The sequence below is a fragment of the Callionymus lyra genome, chromosome 4 (genome assembly GCF_982586985.1).
Source record: "Callionymus lyra chromosome 4, fCalLyr1.hap1.1, whole genome shotgun sequence".
Taxonomy (NCBI): domain Eukaryota; kingdom Metazoa; phylum Chordata; class Actinopteri; order Syngnathiformes; family Callionymidae; genus Callionymus; species Callionymus lyra.
Window position 1 is genome coordinate 21,169,532 of NC_141821.1, and position 19,510 is coordinate 21,189,041.

Consider the following 19,510-nt stretch of genomic DNA (forward strand, 5'->3'; position numbering starts at 1 on the left):
AGATTCATGTCTGTTGTGCTAAAGTTAAATGTTTAAATGTTTATTTTTTAAATCAAATGTGTATGATTGCTCAACACACATTACATATCTGTTTGTTCCACATTTTACATCTAGCTTCAAGAACTTTACCAACAAAATATAAGAAACATGTCAGACCCGTGATCAAATGCGATGGAGGTTTTTGTTTTCTAAAGCATTGTGTTATCTCAGGGTCTAGGTGACCCAAAGTCCCCAAAACAAATGTGTTTCAACACAGTAGGTGCCCTTTGAAAACATCAAACCCCTTTGTTATCTCTGGGTCAATGTGAACGACCTCCCTGGCTTCCAGAAATACATATGCAGTGGTGGAGGTCATTCACCTTGACCCAGAGATAACAAAGGGGTTCAGAGCAATGATCAGCATTTATGTATACTTGTGAGAGAGTATGTTTTCAAAGGGCACCTACTGTGTTGATTTAAGTGTCAAGTCAAGCTAAAGTCTCTGTTCCCATAACCACGCCCACTCTGCTGTGATTGGTCAATCCAGGAAGTCTCCGCCTCCTATAGACATGTATATAGAAAGAATGGGACGTTCTTCGAGCGAAGCGCAGTCTTACGTAATAAGCGTGTCAGCTCTCGTAATCTCTCGTTCTGCTAGGTTTCACGCAGGGAAAAACTTATTCCCTATGTGACAAGTTATGAACAAATTAAGTAAAACAAATTGTATTCATTACAAAATGTGTTTGTAATATGCTATTGTTTGGAGTTCTTTATACAGTTTAATATAGAGTCAGATTGTTTTTTTTTATTGCAGTAAAAGCCCAGAAATGCATTAGTTGGAAACAACATTTCTCCTCCAACAGAAGGTGATCAACTGCTCAGGAATTGTTAATATAGTTTTCAATGAATCTACAGGGATGTGTGCACACCTGATGTGTCACTCAACGACTGTGTTGCATGAGTCACGGATTAATCAAAACTCATTTTCTCTGTTCTCAGTTTGAAGCAGAACATCTTCTACTCTCCACTGTGACGGCTCTGCACAAACACACTTCTTTGTTACCTCCATCAAGTCAGACCCGAGCATCTTTTTCTACACGGTACATTGAAATGATTCCAAGTCTAGGCAGTGAATTAAATGTATATCCATGAAAATGATCATGTGCGTTGCATAATAAAGACTCTCAAGTTAAAATATTAATCATCTTGATTTTAAATCGTAGTCCCTGTCGACGAACACGTCCGCCCGGATCGCACACAAACAATGACACGCAGAGAACAACAGAGTCAGTGCACGTGTTTTATTGTTCTCCCTGACATCAGCACAGAAGCATTAGAAAGTTGAAGCAGCAGCTTCACGCGCGGCGACAGCATTTACATGCATCGTTAGGATTTAAAGCTCAAACTATTAAGCGACGTTACTGAGTCAGGATGTGCTGTAAACACACAATCTTCTGTGATTAACATTTTTTCACAGTACGTTTTGGAAAAGGACCAGAAAAAAAAACACATTCAGGTGCTGGTACAGATGATACTTTAGGTACCACTGGAAGGATTTTTCAAAGCGAAATTCCAAAATCTGCAGCAGTTAAATCAGCGCAGGATTATCCTGCAGACAAAAATATGGCACTGGACACAAAAGCTTTGGTTACAAAGTCATCGAATACACAAATACAAAGACAATAATAATCAATCTAAATATATATATATATATATATATATATATCCTTTCTATATATTCTTTTGAGCGCTTACTATACATAAATAGATCATGATCTTCTTAAGAGTTTACAGAAGAAAGGGCTTATGTCACACTATATGTTGACGACAGATGTAACAACGTTGCATGTGATGTGTCAAACTCTTTTACAAAGTGGACAGAAATTCAAAACATTCACAATCAAGCTTTCCGAGAAAATATACTCTATGTCTATACTGGTTATTTTTTAAACAGGGGAAATAGTCAGAACAGAACAAGGCATTTTTTTGTGCGAGTGTCAAGTATCGAATTAATAACTCTTAATGACACTCTGCCATTTGTGCTTCACCCTATTACAGGATTTGTTATTGGCTAGTTCACCCCGAGGCCCCGCCTCAGGCAAGAGATCTGATTGGCTTTGTGCCCCAGGAAGTGACTCAGCAGGCCTGGGCCTGGGGTATCTTGTTATACATTCTACAATATTTGCACAAAAATATGATCCACAAAGCCGTAGAGACGTGAACATCTAACAGAGGATATCATCCCAGGAACAGTTGAAAGAACGTCTTCCTGTGTGTCTCAAAAACAAGTAAACAATTGTGACATAAAGGGTTAAAGGCTCTCTGAAGAGTGTCCGTGTACAGAAGACACAAATCACAGACATATGTCGTGCAAAATTAACATTTTCTTATTTCTAAGCCTAAGCTGAGTTTTCATTTCATATTGCATGTTAAACTATTAAGCAACTACTTAGTAAATACAGTTCTAGAAGTTATAATATTTACATACAAAAATAAGCAAAGATGTTTTTATAAATACATCTGCACCAAAGAAGAACGCAGCAGTGAACCTTCTTTTTCATTTTCTGCACATAAACATTCAATAACATTTGTTATTTAAGTTGAAACAAGTCATTTCTGCACTCCAGCTGTTTCTGGTGCTACGATGAGAAGCAGCGATGGAAGATGTTGACAAAGTGGTCAGATTATAAAATCACATTACAACAAAGAATCACCGACAGCAGCAGTTTAATACTTTAGAGTCGCTGTTAGCTGAACATAAAGAGCATCATGTTGACGAATGTATTTCTGATTACACAACAATTCATGTATCAGTCCAAAGGTGCTGACAGTAAATGTAACTTACGCAACATTAAAAACATTGATCAGCTCATGGTAAATGTAAAGTTGAGCTCAAGTCAAAATGCTAACAGCTAAATACTACAAATTCTTTTTGTAAAAAAAAAAAACACATTTTGTTTTTAGATTTTTTTTCACCCCTAAACCTCAAAAATTCCCTCAGTGTTGTACAACATTCTTTATACAGAATTCATTGAGTATCCAAAACGTGCCTACGCAGTCGACTGATGACATCATGCTTTGTAACATTATCCTTTTCCATCATGAATTAAAGCTTTATTTTTATTTTTTTACTTTTTACAACACATAAAACATCTACTTCCTGCTGATTAAGCCAAAGAAGAAAACAATCCCAAGAGAAGTGTATTTATTTTGTTGTCAGTGTACTTGACGAATAAATAAGAAGTCCATATAGATTCCATAAAAATAATGAATGTTGATCTGCACAGTTCAGCCAATCAGGTCAAGTTTCTCCTGAAGCTGGAGACACATCGCAATCACAAGGTGTATTCTTTAGTATCAGTTTTGAAATGTGTTATTTTTTAGTTTCAGGTAGCAGCACTAAACACAATCTGCAAGTGAAACACTTTAAACTGTCCTGAACAATGATTACTTTGTTGCCCTACTCAAGTCAGTAAACACTTCATATTACAACTGTATCACACGTCGAGACTTCAACACTCTCATCGATGTATTGTTGTGACAATCAGAGACTGACCCTGAGTTTCCATCTTGAATATTTTCTATACATTATTATTGAATGAAACACATAGTTGGCACTGAGTTGTTTGATATTTAAACTTGTGATTATTGCAACTCATCAAACTTCCTGTTACAACCCAGTTTAAACTGACAAGTAATGCAAAGATCCACGGGAAGCTGAGGTTACGTCACAACATCGAATGTGCTTGAAGCCGTGTGGTGGTTTGTCGTTGCGGTAGTTCAGTCTTTGTTGGTGAACTCGCCCGCCTCCCAGCGCAGAGCCATCGCACTTTTGCGTCTTCCTCCAGCAAATTCTTCTGGAAACTAAGATAAAAAAGAGAGTTGATTTATTTTCACCACTTGCTTTGATTTATTTATCTGTTCCGATCTTCCTTCACTGAGGAAAATAAGTTATAATCTGTGTTATGTTTAATGAAATAATGATGAACCGATCAGATTCATTGAAGACTTTAGGTGGGCCTGAAATAATAATTTTCCTTTTTATTTCATATACAGAATGGCATTTGTATTTTCTAAATACAAAAAGCTTTCTCTGTACTATATGTACCCATTTCCAACAGGAGGTATGGAATCTGGATGGGTGAAGGTGAAGAGCTGTGGGGACAGTTTCCACAGGAGCCTTTAGAAAATGGCACCTTCCCAAAAGGAAGATCAAATGGGCAGACCAGTGGAGCCTGGAGCCTACACCTCCTTCCTGCTGGCATCAGCGTATGAAAGACTATCCAACCCAACAAGTTGGGCCTAAGAGAGACGTCCCGTCATGCAAGCTTTGTGGGCAGTGGGACTACATGGCACACTTCCTGTCGAGGTGTGAAACATTACTCACTAAATGTAAACGTTAAGGTGTTTTCCGGACAAGGTTATGCCAATGACTTACATCTTATAGCAGGAGAGATAACAAAATACAGCATCAACCCAATTTCTTTACGAGGGGAAAAAGCAACCAAGCACAAAAACAACTCTGCCAAAGCAGACCCAATCATATGAAATGATAAAAATTGAATAACACTTTATAAGAGAAAAGAGAAACAGCAATCATTGTGAGCGAGAGTGGCGAGGAGAAGCTTCCTTTTAACCAGCAGAATACTCGAGCAGAACAAGAAAAGTTAGGTCTCAGAGGCGTGTCATCTCAGCCGATACGACAGACAGTTTTTCTGCTATGTTTGACCCTCTTTCCTTTGATAACTGCCCAAATGTGGACAATTTGATTCACTGTTTCACTACTCATTGTGTTGAAATACTGGATCAAGTGGCACCTGTTAAATCGAACTTGAAAATTCAGAAAAAACAGTGCCCTTGGACAAATGAAGATCTCCTGAGTCTGAGGAGACTTTGTCGAAAGACTGAGCGTCTCTGGAAGTCCACTAAACTTAAGGTGCACAGACTTCACCTCAGGGATCTGATGTCTTCTTACAATGAGATGGTGGAAACTGCCAGATCTGATTACATCAGAAAACTGGTAGCAGCAAATAAGAAAAACCCCAAAGTGTTGTTTGACACGATTAATTCTCCTCAAATCACCTCAAATCACGCCTGTCTTCTGTGAAGCTGACGGCAATGCATTGTTGAGATTTTTCATTGACAAAATTAAATTGATCAAAGAGAAAATCTCTCCCCCTTTGTGTGGAACCCCTACCGTCTCTGAGCCCCTCTCCTCCTCTTGGTCTTCCTTCACTGCTGTATCTTTGGTGATATTTCAGCACTAGTGAACAAGATGAAACCATCCTCTTGCTCAGATGACGTCCTTCCTTGTAGGCTTTTTATCAAAGTATTTGATGTAATTGGCCCCTGGGTTACCAATATGGTAAACCTCTCCCTTTCCACAGGGGTTTTTCCCAATGCATTTAAACATGCCATTGTGGAGCCTCTGCTCAAAAAAACAGGCTTACACCCAACTGACCTCAGTAATTTCAGGCCTATTTCTAAGCTCCCTTTCTTGTCCAAGATCTTGGAGAAGGTGGTGTCTGAGCAGCTGTCTTTGTTCCTGGATCAGAGCGACATCCATGAGAAGTTTCAGTCTGGCTTCCGTAAACATCACTCTACGGAGACAGCTTTATTGAAAGTGTCCAGTGACATCATGATGTCGGCTGACTCGGGTAAATTCACTGTTCTGGTGCTCTTGGATCTGTCCTCAGCCTTTGACACAGTTGATCACCAGATCCTGCTGAGAAGACTAAGGGATGAAGTGGGACTGTCTGGGTCTGTGTTAGAATGGTTCTCATCTTACCTTTCTGGGCGCAGTTTTAGTGTATCTGCCAATCAAATGAGGTCTGAATCGGCAGATCTGTTGTGTGGAGTCCCTCAAGGTTCTGTTCTGGGTCCTTTATTGTTTTTGCTGTACTTGATTCCCCTCGGTAAAATCATTCAGAGATTTCCAGATGTTTCTTATCACATTTTTGCTGATGACATCCAGCTCTACTGCTCTTTTGACCCAACTGAGCCCCAAAGGCTGAACAGCTTAGTCAATTGTTTGCTAGAAATCAAACAATGGCTGAGTGAAAACACTTTACAGCTAAATGTGGACAAAACTGAAACTCTGGTGATTGCTCCTGATGGTAAGATTCCAGGGTTGAGTCAGTACTTGGGTGACTTAGGTCAGTCTGTCAAACTGAGCCTGAGAAACCTGGGTGTTGTATTTGATAAAGACATGTCTCTTGTTCAACACTGCAGAAAACTGACCAGAAACTGTTTCCTTCAACTGAGAAAAATCTCTAAACTTAGGAAAATGTTGTCGGAACATGATCTGGAGCTTGTAATCCATGCGTTTGTTTCTTCTCGTCTGGACTATTGTAACAGTTTGTTTTCATGTCTTAACAAGAAGGAGCTGTCTCGTCTGCAGTTGATTCAGAACTCTGCAGCGAGAATTCTGACCCGCTCAAGTACGAGAACTCACATTTCTCCGATCCTTAAAACTCTGCACTGGCTTCCAGTTTCTTTCAGGATCAACTTTAAAATTGTGGTTCTTACTTACAGAGCTATTCATGGTCAGGCTCCTCCTTACATCACTGATCTGATCCAGACTTACACCCCAGCTCGGGCTCTAAGGTCTGTGGATCAGAATCTACTGATGGTTCCACACACACGGTTCAGGACCAGAGGAGAGAAATCCTTCCAGGCTGTTGCTCCTAAGCTTTGGAACGAACTTCCTCTCTCTTTGCGCTTGATGGATCTACTGACTCCTTCAAGAAACATCTTAAGACGTTTTTATTTGTTCAGGCTTTTCCTTGATTTTCTGAACTCCTGTTGTGTTATCAGTTTAACTTGCCCTTTAAAGTATATACTTTATTGAATATTGTTTTGATTGTTTAAGCGCTTTGTGACCCTGGTCTGGAAAAGCACTATATCAATAAAAATTACTTACTTACTTACTTACAAGACTTGTGCAAACTGTCTTCCTCTGTGAACGGTTGGAAGGGAGAAGAGGGATATAATGCACATTTGAATTATCTAGAATCATAGGGCCAGGCCTCACTTAGCCTCACTTGGCCTCACTTTACATTCACAACATTAGCAGAGAGCACAGATCAGTCTATTTTATTGTTCTATAGTCACAGTTCCATTGGAGGAGGAGTTGGAACAGGCCTTTTAAAAAAGAAAAAAATGTCCAAGATTCAAAATTCCAAGATCTGCTTCACAAATTCAGGTGAAAGGGATTAAACCCCCTAAGAACAATTGTTTCTATCAGGTGTTGTCAAACAGGTGATGAAACGGCAAGCTGTTATCAAATGACTTTAACAATGAGCTTCAGTGGGGTAGTTTACAGTGTCTTTTCATCTTGTCGTATGGTCAAAGAAGTCATAAGCAAAAGTATAAAAAGATACCACATGGTAACACATGGAATATTTCAAAAGGTATAATTGGGAGCATCATCCAAAAGTGTAATGAAATGTAAATTTTATTTGAGCGTGGTAGAAATAGGATGCTATCCTGACTCCTCTATGGTTCCTGAAGGGAAAGATAAGGGAAAAATACCCAGGGGACAACCTAGAAGGAAAATGCACACTTCAAAACGAAGGCAGAACTCCCAGGCACACCACCCTGCTGACTTGCAGAATAGAAGAGTTTACTCTAACATGCCAAAAACCATGTGGACAAACCTCAAAGGTTTTGAGACAATGTTATCTAAAGTAACAAGAAAAGAATTTTGGGCCCAAAGATTAATGCTATTTCTAGAGGAGAAAGAACGAGGGTTATAAAGAAAATTACTGTTTTGGTTCTGCAGGCATAGTTGCAGAGTATCAGGGATCAATTTCACCAACAGGGGATCATGCAGTCACTGACAGAGATGGAACTCGGGAGATGTTGGACCTACCCGCAGGATAATGATCCAAGCTTACCTACAAATCTAGCATAGCTTGCTTGAAAAACATGAGCTGTAAGATTCTAGAGTGGCTATCGCAATAACCAACTTACTTCCCACAGAAAATCTCTGGTGGGACTTGATGATGACTGAAGGCAGCTCAACAAACTGGAAAACTTGAGGGCTTAGATACCTATGGATCACGACAACAAAAGTATAAGGCAGCTGGAGTTTGGGAATAGGTTTTATCCAAACCCTACCCAGTTTAGTTGCTTCACTTCAGAACTCTCTGGGTAAACATGACCTGGATAATGGTGAACCTACACAGATCTATTAAAATATAATCTATATTCCTACTGGCTGAGAATTTTGTTTGTTGCAAGACTTATTCACTAGTGTCCCTTGTTTGACTTCTAAGATCAACATCACCAGACATAATAATCCCTGTCAATGGAAACCACATTTGTATGCTAGTAATTCTGTTTTAAAAATTGAAGAAGGCATGTTTACGTATGATAAAACTATAATAATTTCAAAAGTAGAAACCATAGAGCTTCTCTGGGATGTAAAGAGTATATAGAGTAAAGAACTGTCTTACCATATGAACCTGACTTCTAAATGTCATAATGTGCACTGGGTTGTATGTTAGAAATAATTATAACTTACTCTGTGATCACATGACAGCGCTGAACGATCCATCCGAGAGACTGTCTTCATTGGAGATGATGGAGAAGACTTGCACTTCATTGGTACATCATCTGAAAGTGTAAAATTACACTTACTCAATAAGATGTTGTCTTCTGTTAATTGCACCAGAATTACCTGAATTGCCAAATGACAATGTGTCAATGTTGAGAGACATCCTCTCTGCCCTGAATCTGTCTTTAGCATACATACTGGCCCTTTCTTTCCTCAGCTCTTCCTCTCTCTGCTTCACCATCTTGATCTCTTCATCCACGAGGGAAATGGTGCTTCGTGAACGGAGCTTAAAGAAGGGATTGTTGAGGAATATCTTCTCCTGCGGCTGCTCACAGACTTTGTTCAGGGAGAACTCAGAGGAACTGCGGATGATGAGATTTGACGTTTCTAGGATGATGAGGTTGGAAGTGCCGTCTTCAGACAGCGGTCCAGAAATGTCAGGAACCTGCCGCAACCGAGAGCTGGCGTCATTACATTGGTCCAGAATGATTACGTTGTTTGCCGTCATTTCATGTCTCATTGGTTCCTGAGTGGGTGAGGAGGTGATGACAAAGGATGGCGTCAAGGGAGTGCTGATGGACCTTGGCATCCCTCGAGATGGAGCGCAGTCCGTTGACTTCCCCATCCTGGTGAAAGCCCTTTCTCGCTTGAAGTTCTCCTCCCGCTCTATTGAAATACGTATCTCCCTCTCTACTGGGGTTTCCAGGTCGTCACAAGGGGACCTGTAACTGGAATCATCCAGGCCAGAATCTTCTGAGCAAGGGCTGAACTGAGTGTGGCTATAATCCCCGACCAAACTCAGGCTCTCCAGATCTCGCGTCTTCTTGTTGGTTCGCTCAATGTTCCGGACGGGCGTGTACATGAAGCTGTGGCTTCCATGGAAGGTCTGCTGTTTCGGTACATATATCTTGTTCTTGGTATGCTCCTCCATCTCCTGCCACTGTTTTCGAGCCAGCTGGAAGTCGACGTGTTCTGCACTTACATTCTCACTTTTGGTCTCCTGTATGACACAAAAGTCTTTTGGGATCTTCTTTTCAGACTCAGAGTTCAGGTGCTCCTGGTTGATGGAGTCGTTGTGATTCACATCTTTACCATTTTCACTTTCATCTTCAGAGATTTTGGACAAACCTTGTCGACCCAAGGGCATGGAGTTCACTTCCTCTGGTGGACTGGCAGCACAAATGTCTTCCTGCTGAGGCACTTCTCTGAAATTGGGAACTTCAAGTTGAACCTCCTGGCAGAAGTTGGTGTCTTCTTCATCATCGTCGATCACCTCAACTTTCTGCACAAAGAGCTCCTGGGCACTCAGCTCAAGACTGTCTAGGTATGAATCATCGTCCTCCTTATTTATGGAAGAGGAGAATATATTTCTCCACTTCTCATCTGCGTCACTATCAGATGAAGCTTCCGCGATCTCTACTTGAAGACATTCGTCCATCTCATCAGGGTTAAGGCCAGATTCACTGGACATATCTGACATCACTTCGTCTCTGATACACCGCACCAGCTCAGAACTCTCCGTCATGGCGAGGTCAGGATTGATGTCAGGGTCCTCAATGTCCAGATTACAATAACCGTCATCAAGATTTGGATCAATATCTCCTGTGTCTGGGTCGGGAAATTCATCAGGGTCTATTGTTTGTGCTATTGCTTCTTCGTCTGGTGCAGGGAACTCATAATCATTTTCCAGATCGGAACATGGCTCTGGGAATTCTTCCATGTCAGGCAACGGGAACTCTTCAAGCTCTAGATCAGGATCTGGTTGGGGCTCGGGGTATTGCTCTAACTCCAGGTCAAGGGTTTGATCCACCTCTGGATATTGATCAAAATCTTGCTCTGGTTCAGGAAACTGATCCAACAGAACGTCTGGATCTGGGTCTATGTTTAGGTTTTGTTCTGACTCAGGCTCTGAACATTGCTGAGTATCCAACTCTAGACTCAGATCTGGTTCTTCTTGAATACTTTTATCTGGCCCCATCTCCAGTTCAGGCTCTTGCACTGGAGTTTCGACCATCTTACGATGAGCTTCGTTCTCGTAAACACTGTCTGCACTGGATGGTGTGTCTGACACCGACGAGTTGACAGACTCATTCCTGTTAAGCTCTTGCACAGGCTCAGACACTGAAGCGTCTTCATGAATGTGAAGAGGCATCTCAGGAGATTCATCTGCAGTGGGAGGGTTGTAAGTTAATAACGTGCTGGGTTCGGTCTCTTCCCCATGGACATCAGATAAGTCGGTCTCCAAACAAACCTCCTCTTCGTCAGGAACAAACTCTGCTTCAGGTAACTCAACCCCTGTAAGATCCACTTCACAGTCCATTGCCGTTCCTGATTGTTCAGTGGTTTCCATGGTAACAAAAGACTTTCTTAATTTTTCTATTTCGCTGCAAGCTTTGTTTAGTTCTTTTCCATCTGTCACAGACGCTCTCTGTAAAGAAAAGTAATTGTCAAAACCAGAAGAATAAAAGACTGCCACTGATGATTACATTTTTTCTGTGTGCTTGTCTCACAGTGGAAATCTATTCAGCTGCTCATACTAATTTTCTTGCAGCGGAGGAAGATTACATTAAAATTCCAGGACAAAACTCTCTCAAAAAAAGTTGTAAAATGTGTAATTATAGAGTACCAATTGTGGCAGAATCATAGTTAAGATGTAACAGTCTTTTGTCAAAATGTACTTTACTTTTAAACTCATACAAAAAAATGTTAAAAGTGTGCTTTTTTTTCTTCACAGCTGATCATGCACCAGTTTAAGTAATGTAGTGCAAAATCTAAAAATGTATAAATAAATGTGTTGATAAATATCAATATGTCAAAATAAATAAATGACTTTTTTGGCAAAGCATGGAACTATTTTATGTATCAATACACATTTTGTCATTTATACATTTTGACAATTATTTCATTTTGACATTTTCGCTGTCCGTGTGTAAATTAAGTGGGCGGGTCGAACATCAGTCTAAGGTTGGTTAAAACAAACTAAAGCAATCGATGTCCTGCAGCAACTGGTCTACAGCATCGACGCTGCACGAAGAGTGGAAGAATCTTTTCTGAAATCTTAGCAAACAAACTTGATCAGTTGTCCATGTTGTTCATGTGGATTTATTTTTTTAAATGAATGAAGTTAGGCTTTTCCTTGATTTTCTGGAACTCCTGTTGTGTTATCAGTGTTATCTTGATCTTTAAAGTATATACTTTATTGAATATTGTTTTGATTGTTTAAGCGCTTTGTGACCCTGGTCTGGAAAAGCGCTATACAAATAAAAATTACTTACCTACTTACTTACTTACAGTACCAGCTGATGTGGCTCAGTGGTTTAATTTGATTCACAGCTACTCATTTTGATTTTTCCGCGATTTAATTTAATTTTTTTTATCTTAACATGATGCAGATATTTATTTATTTTGAAATGATTAACAATTAGAAACATTGTTATGAGTAACAATATAACGAGGCAGTGGTAGTTGATCCAAGGCTGTAACCAATCACTGCCTTAGACTGTAGTTCGACCCGCCCACTTAATTTGCATACAGACATCGAAATGTCAAAATGACAAAATGTATAAATACCTAAATAAATAAAGACAAAATGTATAAATAAATGTCAAAATGTATAAGTTACAAAATGTGTATTCATACATAAAATAGCTCCATTCCTTGACAAAAATGTAATCAGAAGTCATATATTTATTTTGACATTTTGACAAATTGATATTTATCCAAACATTTATTAATATATTTATACATTTTGTTACGTATGTATACATTTATACATGTATTTATGATTTATCGTCTTTCATAAAGTTGTTGCTACTTTTCTAAATGTTGGGATGATCTCTAGTGTGCATTTAAGACGTCTGAATTTTGTCAGTCAGCTCATATTGTGCATTGTGTGTTTGTATAGCTCACGAACATCTTTCCTGGATCAGATGAGAGGGAAGTTGTTTTCACAGTACCTCCGGAAGTATACGCCTGGATTCGTTTCTCCTTCGACTTGCTAAGGCAGTGTTTTTTTAGATTCCTCTCCATGACCCTCACTAGTTGCCCCTGCTCTACACTGTTCTAACTTATCTTTGGGAACTCTACTTCTCTCCCTACCCCTCGTCTCGCTTCTCCTTTTATATGGTTCGGGTTCTTTGGAAACAAAGACACAGATGAAGGATCTGTAGTACATGGCACTTCATGAGCCAATCAGCACTTAGGATACAGAACTCTACATGTTCAGTGGTCAGTGCTCGTCTGTCGGCAAAAAGAATGCCATGTTATATATACTATACCCCCGGTGTAAGTACCATTTTGGTCCATCTGATGTCGTCATGTAGGAAGTGCCCGGATTGAAATGGCAGGCAAACCAAAATGGTTCTTAGACCAGCATCGGCGACAATAGAATGAACACAACATTTGAAAACTGGTAACGCTGAGTAAAGTGAATGGCGAGGGAACGCTGTTTTTGTATTTGTTGTCATTTGTTGGAGCCACGCCTCCTGCTATCTCTGTATAACGCAACCTGAGTTCCTTCCTAATAAAAGGAACTAATTCTGGGCGTGAAGCTCCCAAGGTAGTCTTTTCTGGCTTGTGCTGATATTTGCAACAATACAAAACAATAATAGCAGACTTTATTTACAGACCTTGTGCTGCCACATTCAAAACTGAATGCTAGCTTAGCTAGTGGCTAACACTGGTCCCTGCACTAAGAGGAAATTACGAACCCTGTAACGCTTTGTATCATTGTATACTTGGAACGCATTATGTTATGTCTAACAGAGTGCGTCTTGTTTGTGATGGGAAAAATCATGGGCAAAAAAAGAAGGGATTTTTGCCTCAGGTGGGCAATAAAGTAGGTAATGAGTTTCTTACATAATGTCTAATGTCATGTGTGTCCCTGTTGTCAATCCAGAACAAAAGCAATTATGACACATTTGTAACATCACAGGATGTTAATGTCTGAAAAAAAGCTCTGTGACAAGCTGAGAAAGAGTAGAACACAGGAAGGTGTCGATGTGTTTTCGTGGGGACACACTCACTCTCTTGGTTAGCTGTGGTTGTGTGGATGATTCCCTGAGTGGGTTGTTGTGCTGAAAAGAGATGGCTTTATGGGTTGTTATGTAAGACTGCAGGACTGGGTCTCCCTCCCACACAGAGACCGGCGTCTTTGTGTCACACACCTCGTACGCTTGTTGCTCGAAAGGTAATTATTTTGACAAATACAGATTCTGACAGGAAACGCAAGAGACAGTTCCAGACTCCACAATCACAGATGCCTCTCAGAGACATTTGAATTTAATACATGATAAATGAGAACAGAATATTCAAAATATAAAATGGAGCTTATTTCAGGTAAAATAAATAGGATCAATTAAATTATTAAAACAACCAATTGGTTTAAAAATGTTCCTGGATTATTTGTACACCTCCAAATATAAAGATTGACAATAGAAAAATACTATTACAGACTACAAATATTATGCATAAACACTTCATAGACTAGGTTAGGAAATTAAAAGATATAAATGAAACATTTGAGAACTAATTAAAAAAAAAGTTCCGAACTACGAGTCATTGCAAGATCGTTGACCGAGGAAATGAAACATGCCCCAGAAGGCACCTGTTCTAAATCACCAGTCTGTCCTCTGCACCTCCATCACCGCCTCGACTCAATAACTGTCTTTAATAGACCGTCAAGACTGCAGCGAAGATCATCTGAACCACCGTGACCTCTCTCCAGGACTGATGTTTGGACAATAGCTACACATTTCACATTTAATATTGTGTTTACTGGTGTGAAACCGACATGTTTCTGCAATATTTATTGTTGTTGGCCTCTGTGATCCTTTCATGTGTGCGTCTGGCAAGTGTGAGCAAAGCAAAGTTACCTTAAATGCAACTTAAAGTCAATCTGACAAGTTGTGGTCAAAACAAGAGAAGATTGTGTGTAATAGTGACGCCTGATGAAGCTTTGTGGAGCTTTTCTTCTTAGCATTTTACAATTTTCTAAAATGATAAGAGTTTAAATTGTGCTATTGTACATGGAAAGGATGTGATTCATGAACCATTATTACATACTTTCTATATTCTATTCGATCAGTCGACAAATACAATGCAGAGAACACTGATTGAAAAAAATTGATTCGGGTTTCAAACTCATGTTGTGATGAAACCTAAAGTATTTTTTACTCTCTTAACATTACACCAGAAGTCACACACTGTGCTCACAGCGGAAACGATCAATATTAGAAGCTCAGTGGAATACATGCGACAGACTGGTCACTATGGGAACCATCAACAGACGCGACAACTTGCACTCTTCTCGCCAGAGAATTCCTTCCCACGTAGCACCTCATCAGCAGACTGCTCACTGTGAGGAGGTGGAGGAAGATGCATTCATGTGGCCTCAGACAAACACTCGATTAGTTCTTCGGGATTTGAAAGCTACTTGAAAAATTCCATTAGTCTGAAATAGTATGAGCATTCATTTAACTTAATTTTATTTAGATTTATCTCAAATATTTATTGTAAAATAAATCAGTATACAATTATTCTCTATTTAAGTTATACACATGCTGTATGTATAACATATTGACGTGTGAACCTTAAAATTATATAAAAAGGCACTTTATTTTTACTAATTCAATATGTTGAAAATAAGATGAAGCTTTAATTTATTATAATTTTACATATTTATAAATTCATCAAGAAAAACGAGATGTAATGTTAAACCAAATGTGAGAAAAAAGACCACTGAATACAAACAAAAAATTAATAAAAAACATACTATAGATTAAGTATAAATCTTTGAAAAATAGGATTCTTGTTGCTACACACCATTCAAACAACTTAAGTATTAATGAATATGTGCAAATATGTGAAGCCACAACCTTGATAATTAACATTTGTGAAGCCCAACTTAAGACGGTTGTTTCGTGGCGATCCTCCAGAAATTTAACTGCAATTTATCACAAAACCAAAGTCCAATGACACAGCAGGAACATTTTGAACGAGAACAGTGTAAAAAGGACACATTTATGTTACATCATTTATTTCTCTGACACTCTTTCAGATTTAATACTTCGGTGCAGAAATGATACAATGACTCTTTAAGTCTATGCTGACATCTACCTTCTTCAATAAAGTGAACTAAATTCTAAATCTTTCTTTTCTGCATCACATTATGACCAGCTGTCCGTCCTCTCAGACATGCTCCTGTAGTCGATAAGAAAGTGTTATAATATCCTAATGTTACGACTCTCACAGGCGGATTAAGAGATGAATTATTTATACTTTCATCGTTTATACTTTGTTGTTACCATCTCAGAATTAATGAAAAACCCTTTTCAGTAAACAAAACATTAATATTTGTCACCTAGAGGTGTTTTTTTTGTTTATCTTTCTTTTAAGGATCATATAGCAGATTTATAGGCGACAACAATATAACGTAAAATGCCAGTTAATTGCTACTTCATTTTGTTTTTAAAACAGACTCTTAAAATCAGCCAGTGACAGGTTAACCAGGTCAGGTTTGCAGATTAGGAACTCATTATACAACTCAACCATAAGAGTAAACAACCCCCCCCCCTCCCACAAAAAAACATTCTGTTTTTATGGCTGAAGTTTACAACCACTCACCATTTTAAGATTGATTGACATATGAATTCTCGTTTTTTTTTTCTTTTTTCTTTTCTAGTGTTCACAGTGTATCTCACACTTTGTTTTAAATGTGTGAGACATGGTGCGGCCCTTATGTTTTACTTCTCAATGACAATTTTCTCATCTATTCAACACACTTTTCTTAAGAGATGTTTGCACCAGATGAAGAACGATCGGGGAATAATCGACCTGGAAACTAAGAAGCTTCAGACACAGCGTCCGCGTAGAAACCAAATCATCTGCACAAATTGTTGCTTTAGTGAAACAGTTTTCTGACACACAAACAATTGTGATAACAGGCTTATCGTAATTAAACAAGTGACATTTTAAAACAACTGTAATAAAACAAATAATAATAATTTTGAATTATTATGTGTTTTGTTAATGAAATAAGACATGTTTGTCACATTAACTTGGATTTAAAAAGCTAGAGACGTGTCTATTGAAAATATATAAATTCCCATCACGCCTCAGCATGTTTGCTTTTCCGGCTGAAAAACAAGCAGCATGTAATCAATACAAAAGTTGATCGATTAGCTACTAAGACACTTCTTATGTTCTATGTTTTATATACTGGTAAAACTAACACAGATACATCTGTCAGCTTCCTTTTCTGCACAAATCCATCCATCCTGAGTCTGTGAGCCCCAGAGATTAAGATCGAAGTGCAGCTCAACAAATAATTCAAATCAACTTGTGAGAGCGTTGTTGTTATTATTTTTGCTGTTATTGTTCCTGTGAATCAGAGGTGTGTGCGCTAGTGCCAGAGTGTGTGTGGTAATGTGTGAAAAATCCTTCTTCTGTCACACTGTTCGTCTCTCTTAGCAACTACAGTGTCCGGTTGGTGCAGGAACAACAACTGATAAAGATGAAGATACTTCCTTTTCTTTTTTTTAAAAAGCGACACATCAAATCATTAAACATTCACTATGACAAGAACCAATTAATTGTGCAGCAGATTATTGTCCTTGAACTCCACAGTCCCACATTAGTTTAGTATCCATCCAGATATTCATCACTAGTATTCTGTGCAAGCAAGAAGGAGTCAGAATAACAAAAACAATGTTCAAACAGCGTGTGAGTCTCTTCAGTGCTTCTCATAGAAATCTAGTCAAGACAAGTTGATCATCACAAGGTCACATGATCTCCTCCATCAACACTCACTAGCGCAGCAACGCTCAACATGGTCTCCAGAGCCACCCCGTCCTCCTCTCCTATCGCCCGGCAACCGCATGGATAGTTTGGGATGTGAGTGGAGCACCTACCTGCAACAGTGGGACGGACTAACGCAGAAGCCTCGGCTCTGATTTCATCCCGACTCGCAGCTCTGCCTGGATGCTGCGGCGCCTCCTATTGGACCAATAGTTGACAGGGGGGGCGTATTACAAGCAGCCAATGCCCGAGCCTTCTTTCAATTTCATTTCATCTCCGCTCTGACGGGAGAAATCACTGGTCGACCCTAACTATGGAAACACATTAAGAAGCAGCCTGGTGAGGGAATGCTGATGTTGGGGAAAATAAATACGTCCCTAAACACCATGTTGGACCTTTGTAGGTCAGCTGCTTTTAGATGCCATGACATGATCAATAAATGCTTTTATTGTATTTTGATGAAGGAAAGGAAAATAATAAAGTAACTCATATACAGCATTTTTAAGAACGACTTTTAACATTAGCCCTAACTCATACTCCTAACTGTGACATGCACTTTTAGGAAAAAGTTTGAAAAGAGAGTCAACTTGTGTGTGATGATTTGAATAAATATTATCAAAATAATTATTTTAATAAATACATGTTGAAAAAATGTTAATTTCTTTTTTTAAAAATCCCAAAGCAAAGAAAAATAATTGAATTTGTTATGGTTAAAGGTCAGTGTTAAGGTCAGGGTGAGGTCTGAGGTCGGAGATATCATTTTGTATTGAAAAATATATATATATATATATATATGTAATTATAAACACATGTTTTGGGATTAGAGGTTTTGCTTAGGTTTGGGGTCAGAGTTACTGGTGGGACGAGGTGACATGAGTAAGCAAAATATCTATATATACTAGACTGCAGAGTCATTTAACCATGTCAACATGTCAGCAAGTCTATCAATAGTATTGATCAATGGTATTGATTCAATACCCACCAATTGTAACACGGGAGAGCTAAAAACTGCTTTTAAGTTCAACAATTTCGACTGTAGCATGACAATACAAGTATTTTTTGCCTGATCCAAGGTTCTCAGCTCTAATGCTTTTAACTTCCCCCCCGCCCCCACGTTACCGACCCCTCTCCTGCCAAGAACATTTCTTCCATCTGCTCTATTCTGAACTTCTTAGAGACTGGAGTGGTTCCTGTCTTCGGTTCATTATCCAGCTGCAACTCGGTTCAGTGCTTTTGTCTTATCAAAAGTGTCTCTGACTCCTGATGAAGCGACTTTGAGAAGCATTTGCATCAGAGTTCTAACTCTGACTCTATCATGCGTGGTCTTTATCATCTACAACGCAAAGCCATACATATCCTCATTGGTTTAGGGTTAGAATTAATAAAAATGAAAGATATACCGAGAGGTTTATTAAATCACACCTTTCCAAATGTATTTAAAGAAATAAAAAAAAAAAAAAATAATATATATATATATATATATATATGTCTTGTTGTGGAATAGGGTTTTGATTAGGGTTAGTGTACGAATTGGGGTTAGGGTAACGGTTAGGGGTAGGTTTGGTTTAGGAGTAGGAAAAGAAAAATAATAAAAATGAAAAACAGATTAAAGAAAAAATGTTAGGAGAGTAAGGGTCAGTATGAGAAAATAAATGTTGAGTTAGGGTTAAGGATAGGGTTAGGTTAAGATTTACGGTTAGGGTTGGGTTTAAATTAAGGGTTAAGGTTAGGGTTAGGTTTATAGTTAAGGATAGGGTTAGGTTTAGATTTATGGTTAGGGTTAGGGTAACGTTTAAAGTAAGGGTTAAGGATAGGGTTAGGTTTAGAGTTAGGGTTTTGGTTATGGTTAGGGTTTAAATTACTTAAAAAGTTAGGGTATGTCATTAAAGGTGTATCTTAGTTGTAAAATAATTAATTTATGATCTTCTTATTCAGAAACTAATTGTATAAACAGTAAAGCAGCACTTTGAATATAAAGCAATGTATTCATAAGAAGTAAAATTAATAATTAATAATGGATAAGAGATCAAATAAAATAGCATCTTAATTTAATTATTTCTCCTCATCGCTCTTCTAGGGAAAGTATATTTCCCCTAAGTTTACTTCCATGAAGGAAACGATCGTGTGGTCATAATAACCAGGGATTATTATTGTGGGCAATAAGAAACAAATGCA

The 19,510-nt window shown here is 38.7% G+C and overlaps 1 protein-coding gene across 1 annotated transcript; it reads right to left on the reverse strand.

Annotated features, from left to right (window-relative positions):
• Positions 1 to 1,266: 1,266 nt before the first annotated feature.
• On the reverse strand, positions 1,267 to 17,432 carry LOC148082056 (uncharacterized). Its single transcript, XM_087789156.1, has 4 exons — positions 17,348 to 17,432; positions 8,663 to 10,967; positions 8,507 to 8,598; positions 1,267 to 3,843 (listed from the first exon to the last, which is right to left on the reverse strand). The coding sequence occupies exons 1-4, from the start codon at positions 17,366 to 17,368 to the stop codon at positions 3,760 to 3,762; spliced, it is 2,502 nt and encodes an 833-aa protein (XP_087645282.1). The 5' UTR covers positions 17,369 to 17,432; the 3' UTR covers positions 1,267 to 3,759.
• Between the last annotated feature and the right edge of the window lie 2,078 nt (positions 17,433 to 19,510).

What these genes read in the sequence shown, in the direction of transcription:
- LOC148082056 (XM_087789156.1), bottom strand. Translation starts at nt 17,368, where the DNA reads ATGTTGAGCGTTGCTGCGCTA. An exon ending in TGTTGAGCGTTGCTGCGCTA is followed by an intron (nt 10,968 to 17,347) that starts GTGAGTGTTGAT and finishes TTTTCTTTACAG; the next exon opens with AGAGCGTCTGTGACAGATGG. An exon ending in CGCTGTCATGTGATCACAGA is followed by an intron (nt 3,844 to 8,506) that starts GTAAGTTATAAT and finishes TTTTTATCTTAG; the next exon opens with TTTCCAGAAGAATTTGCTGG.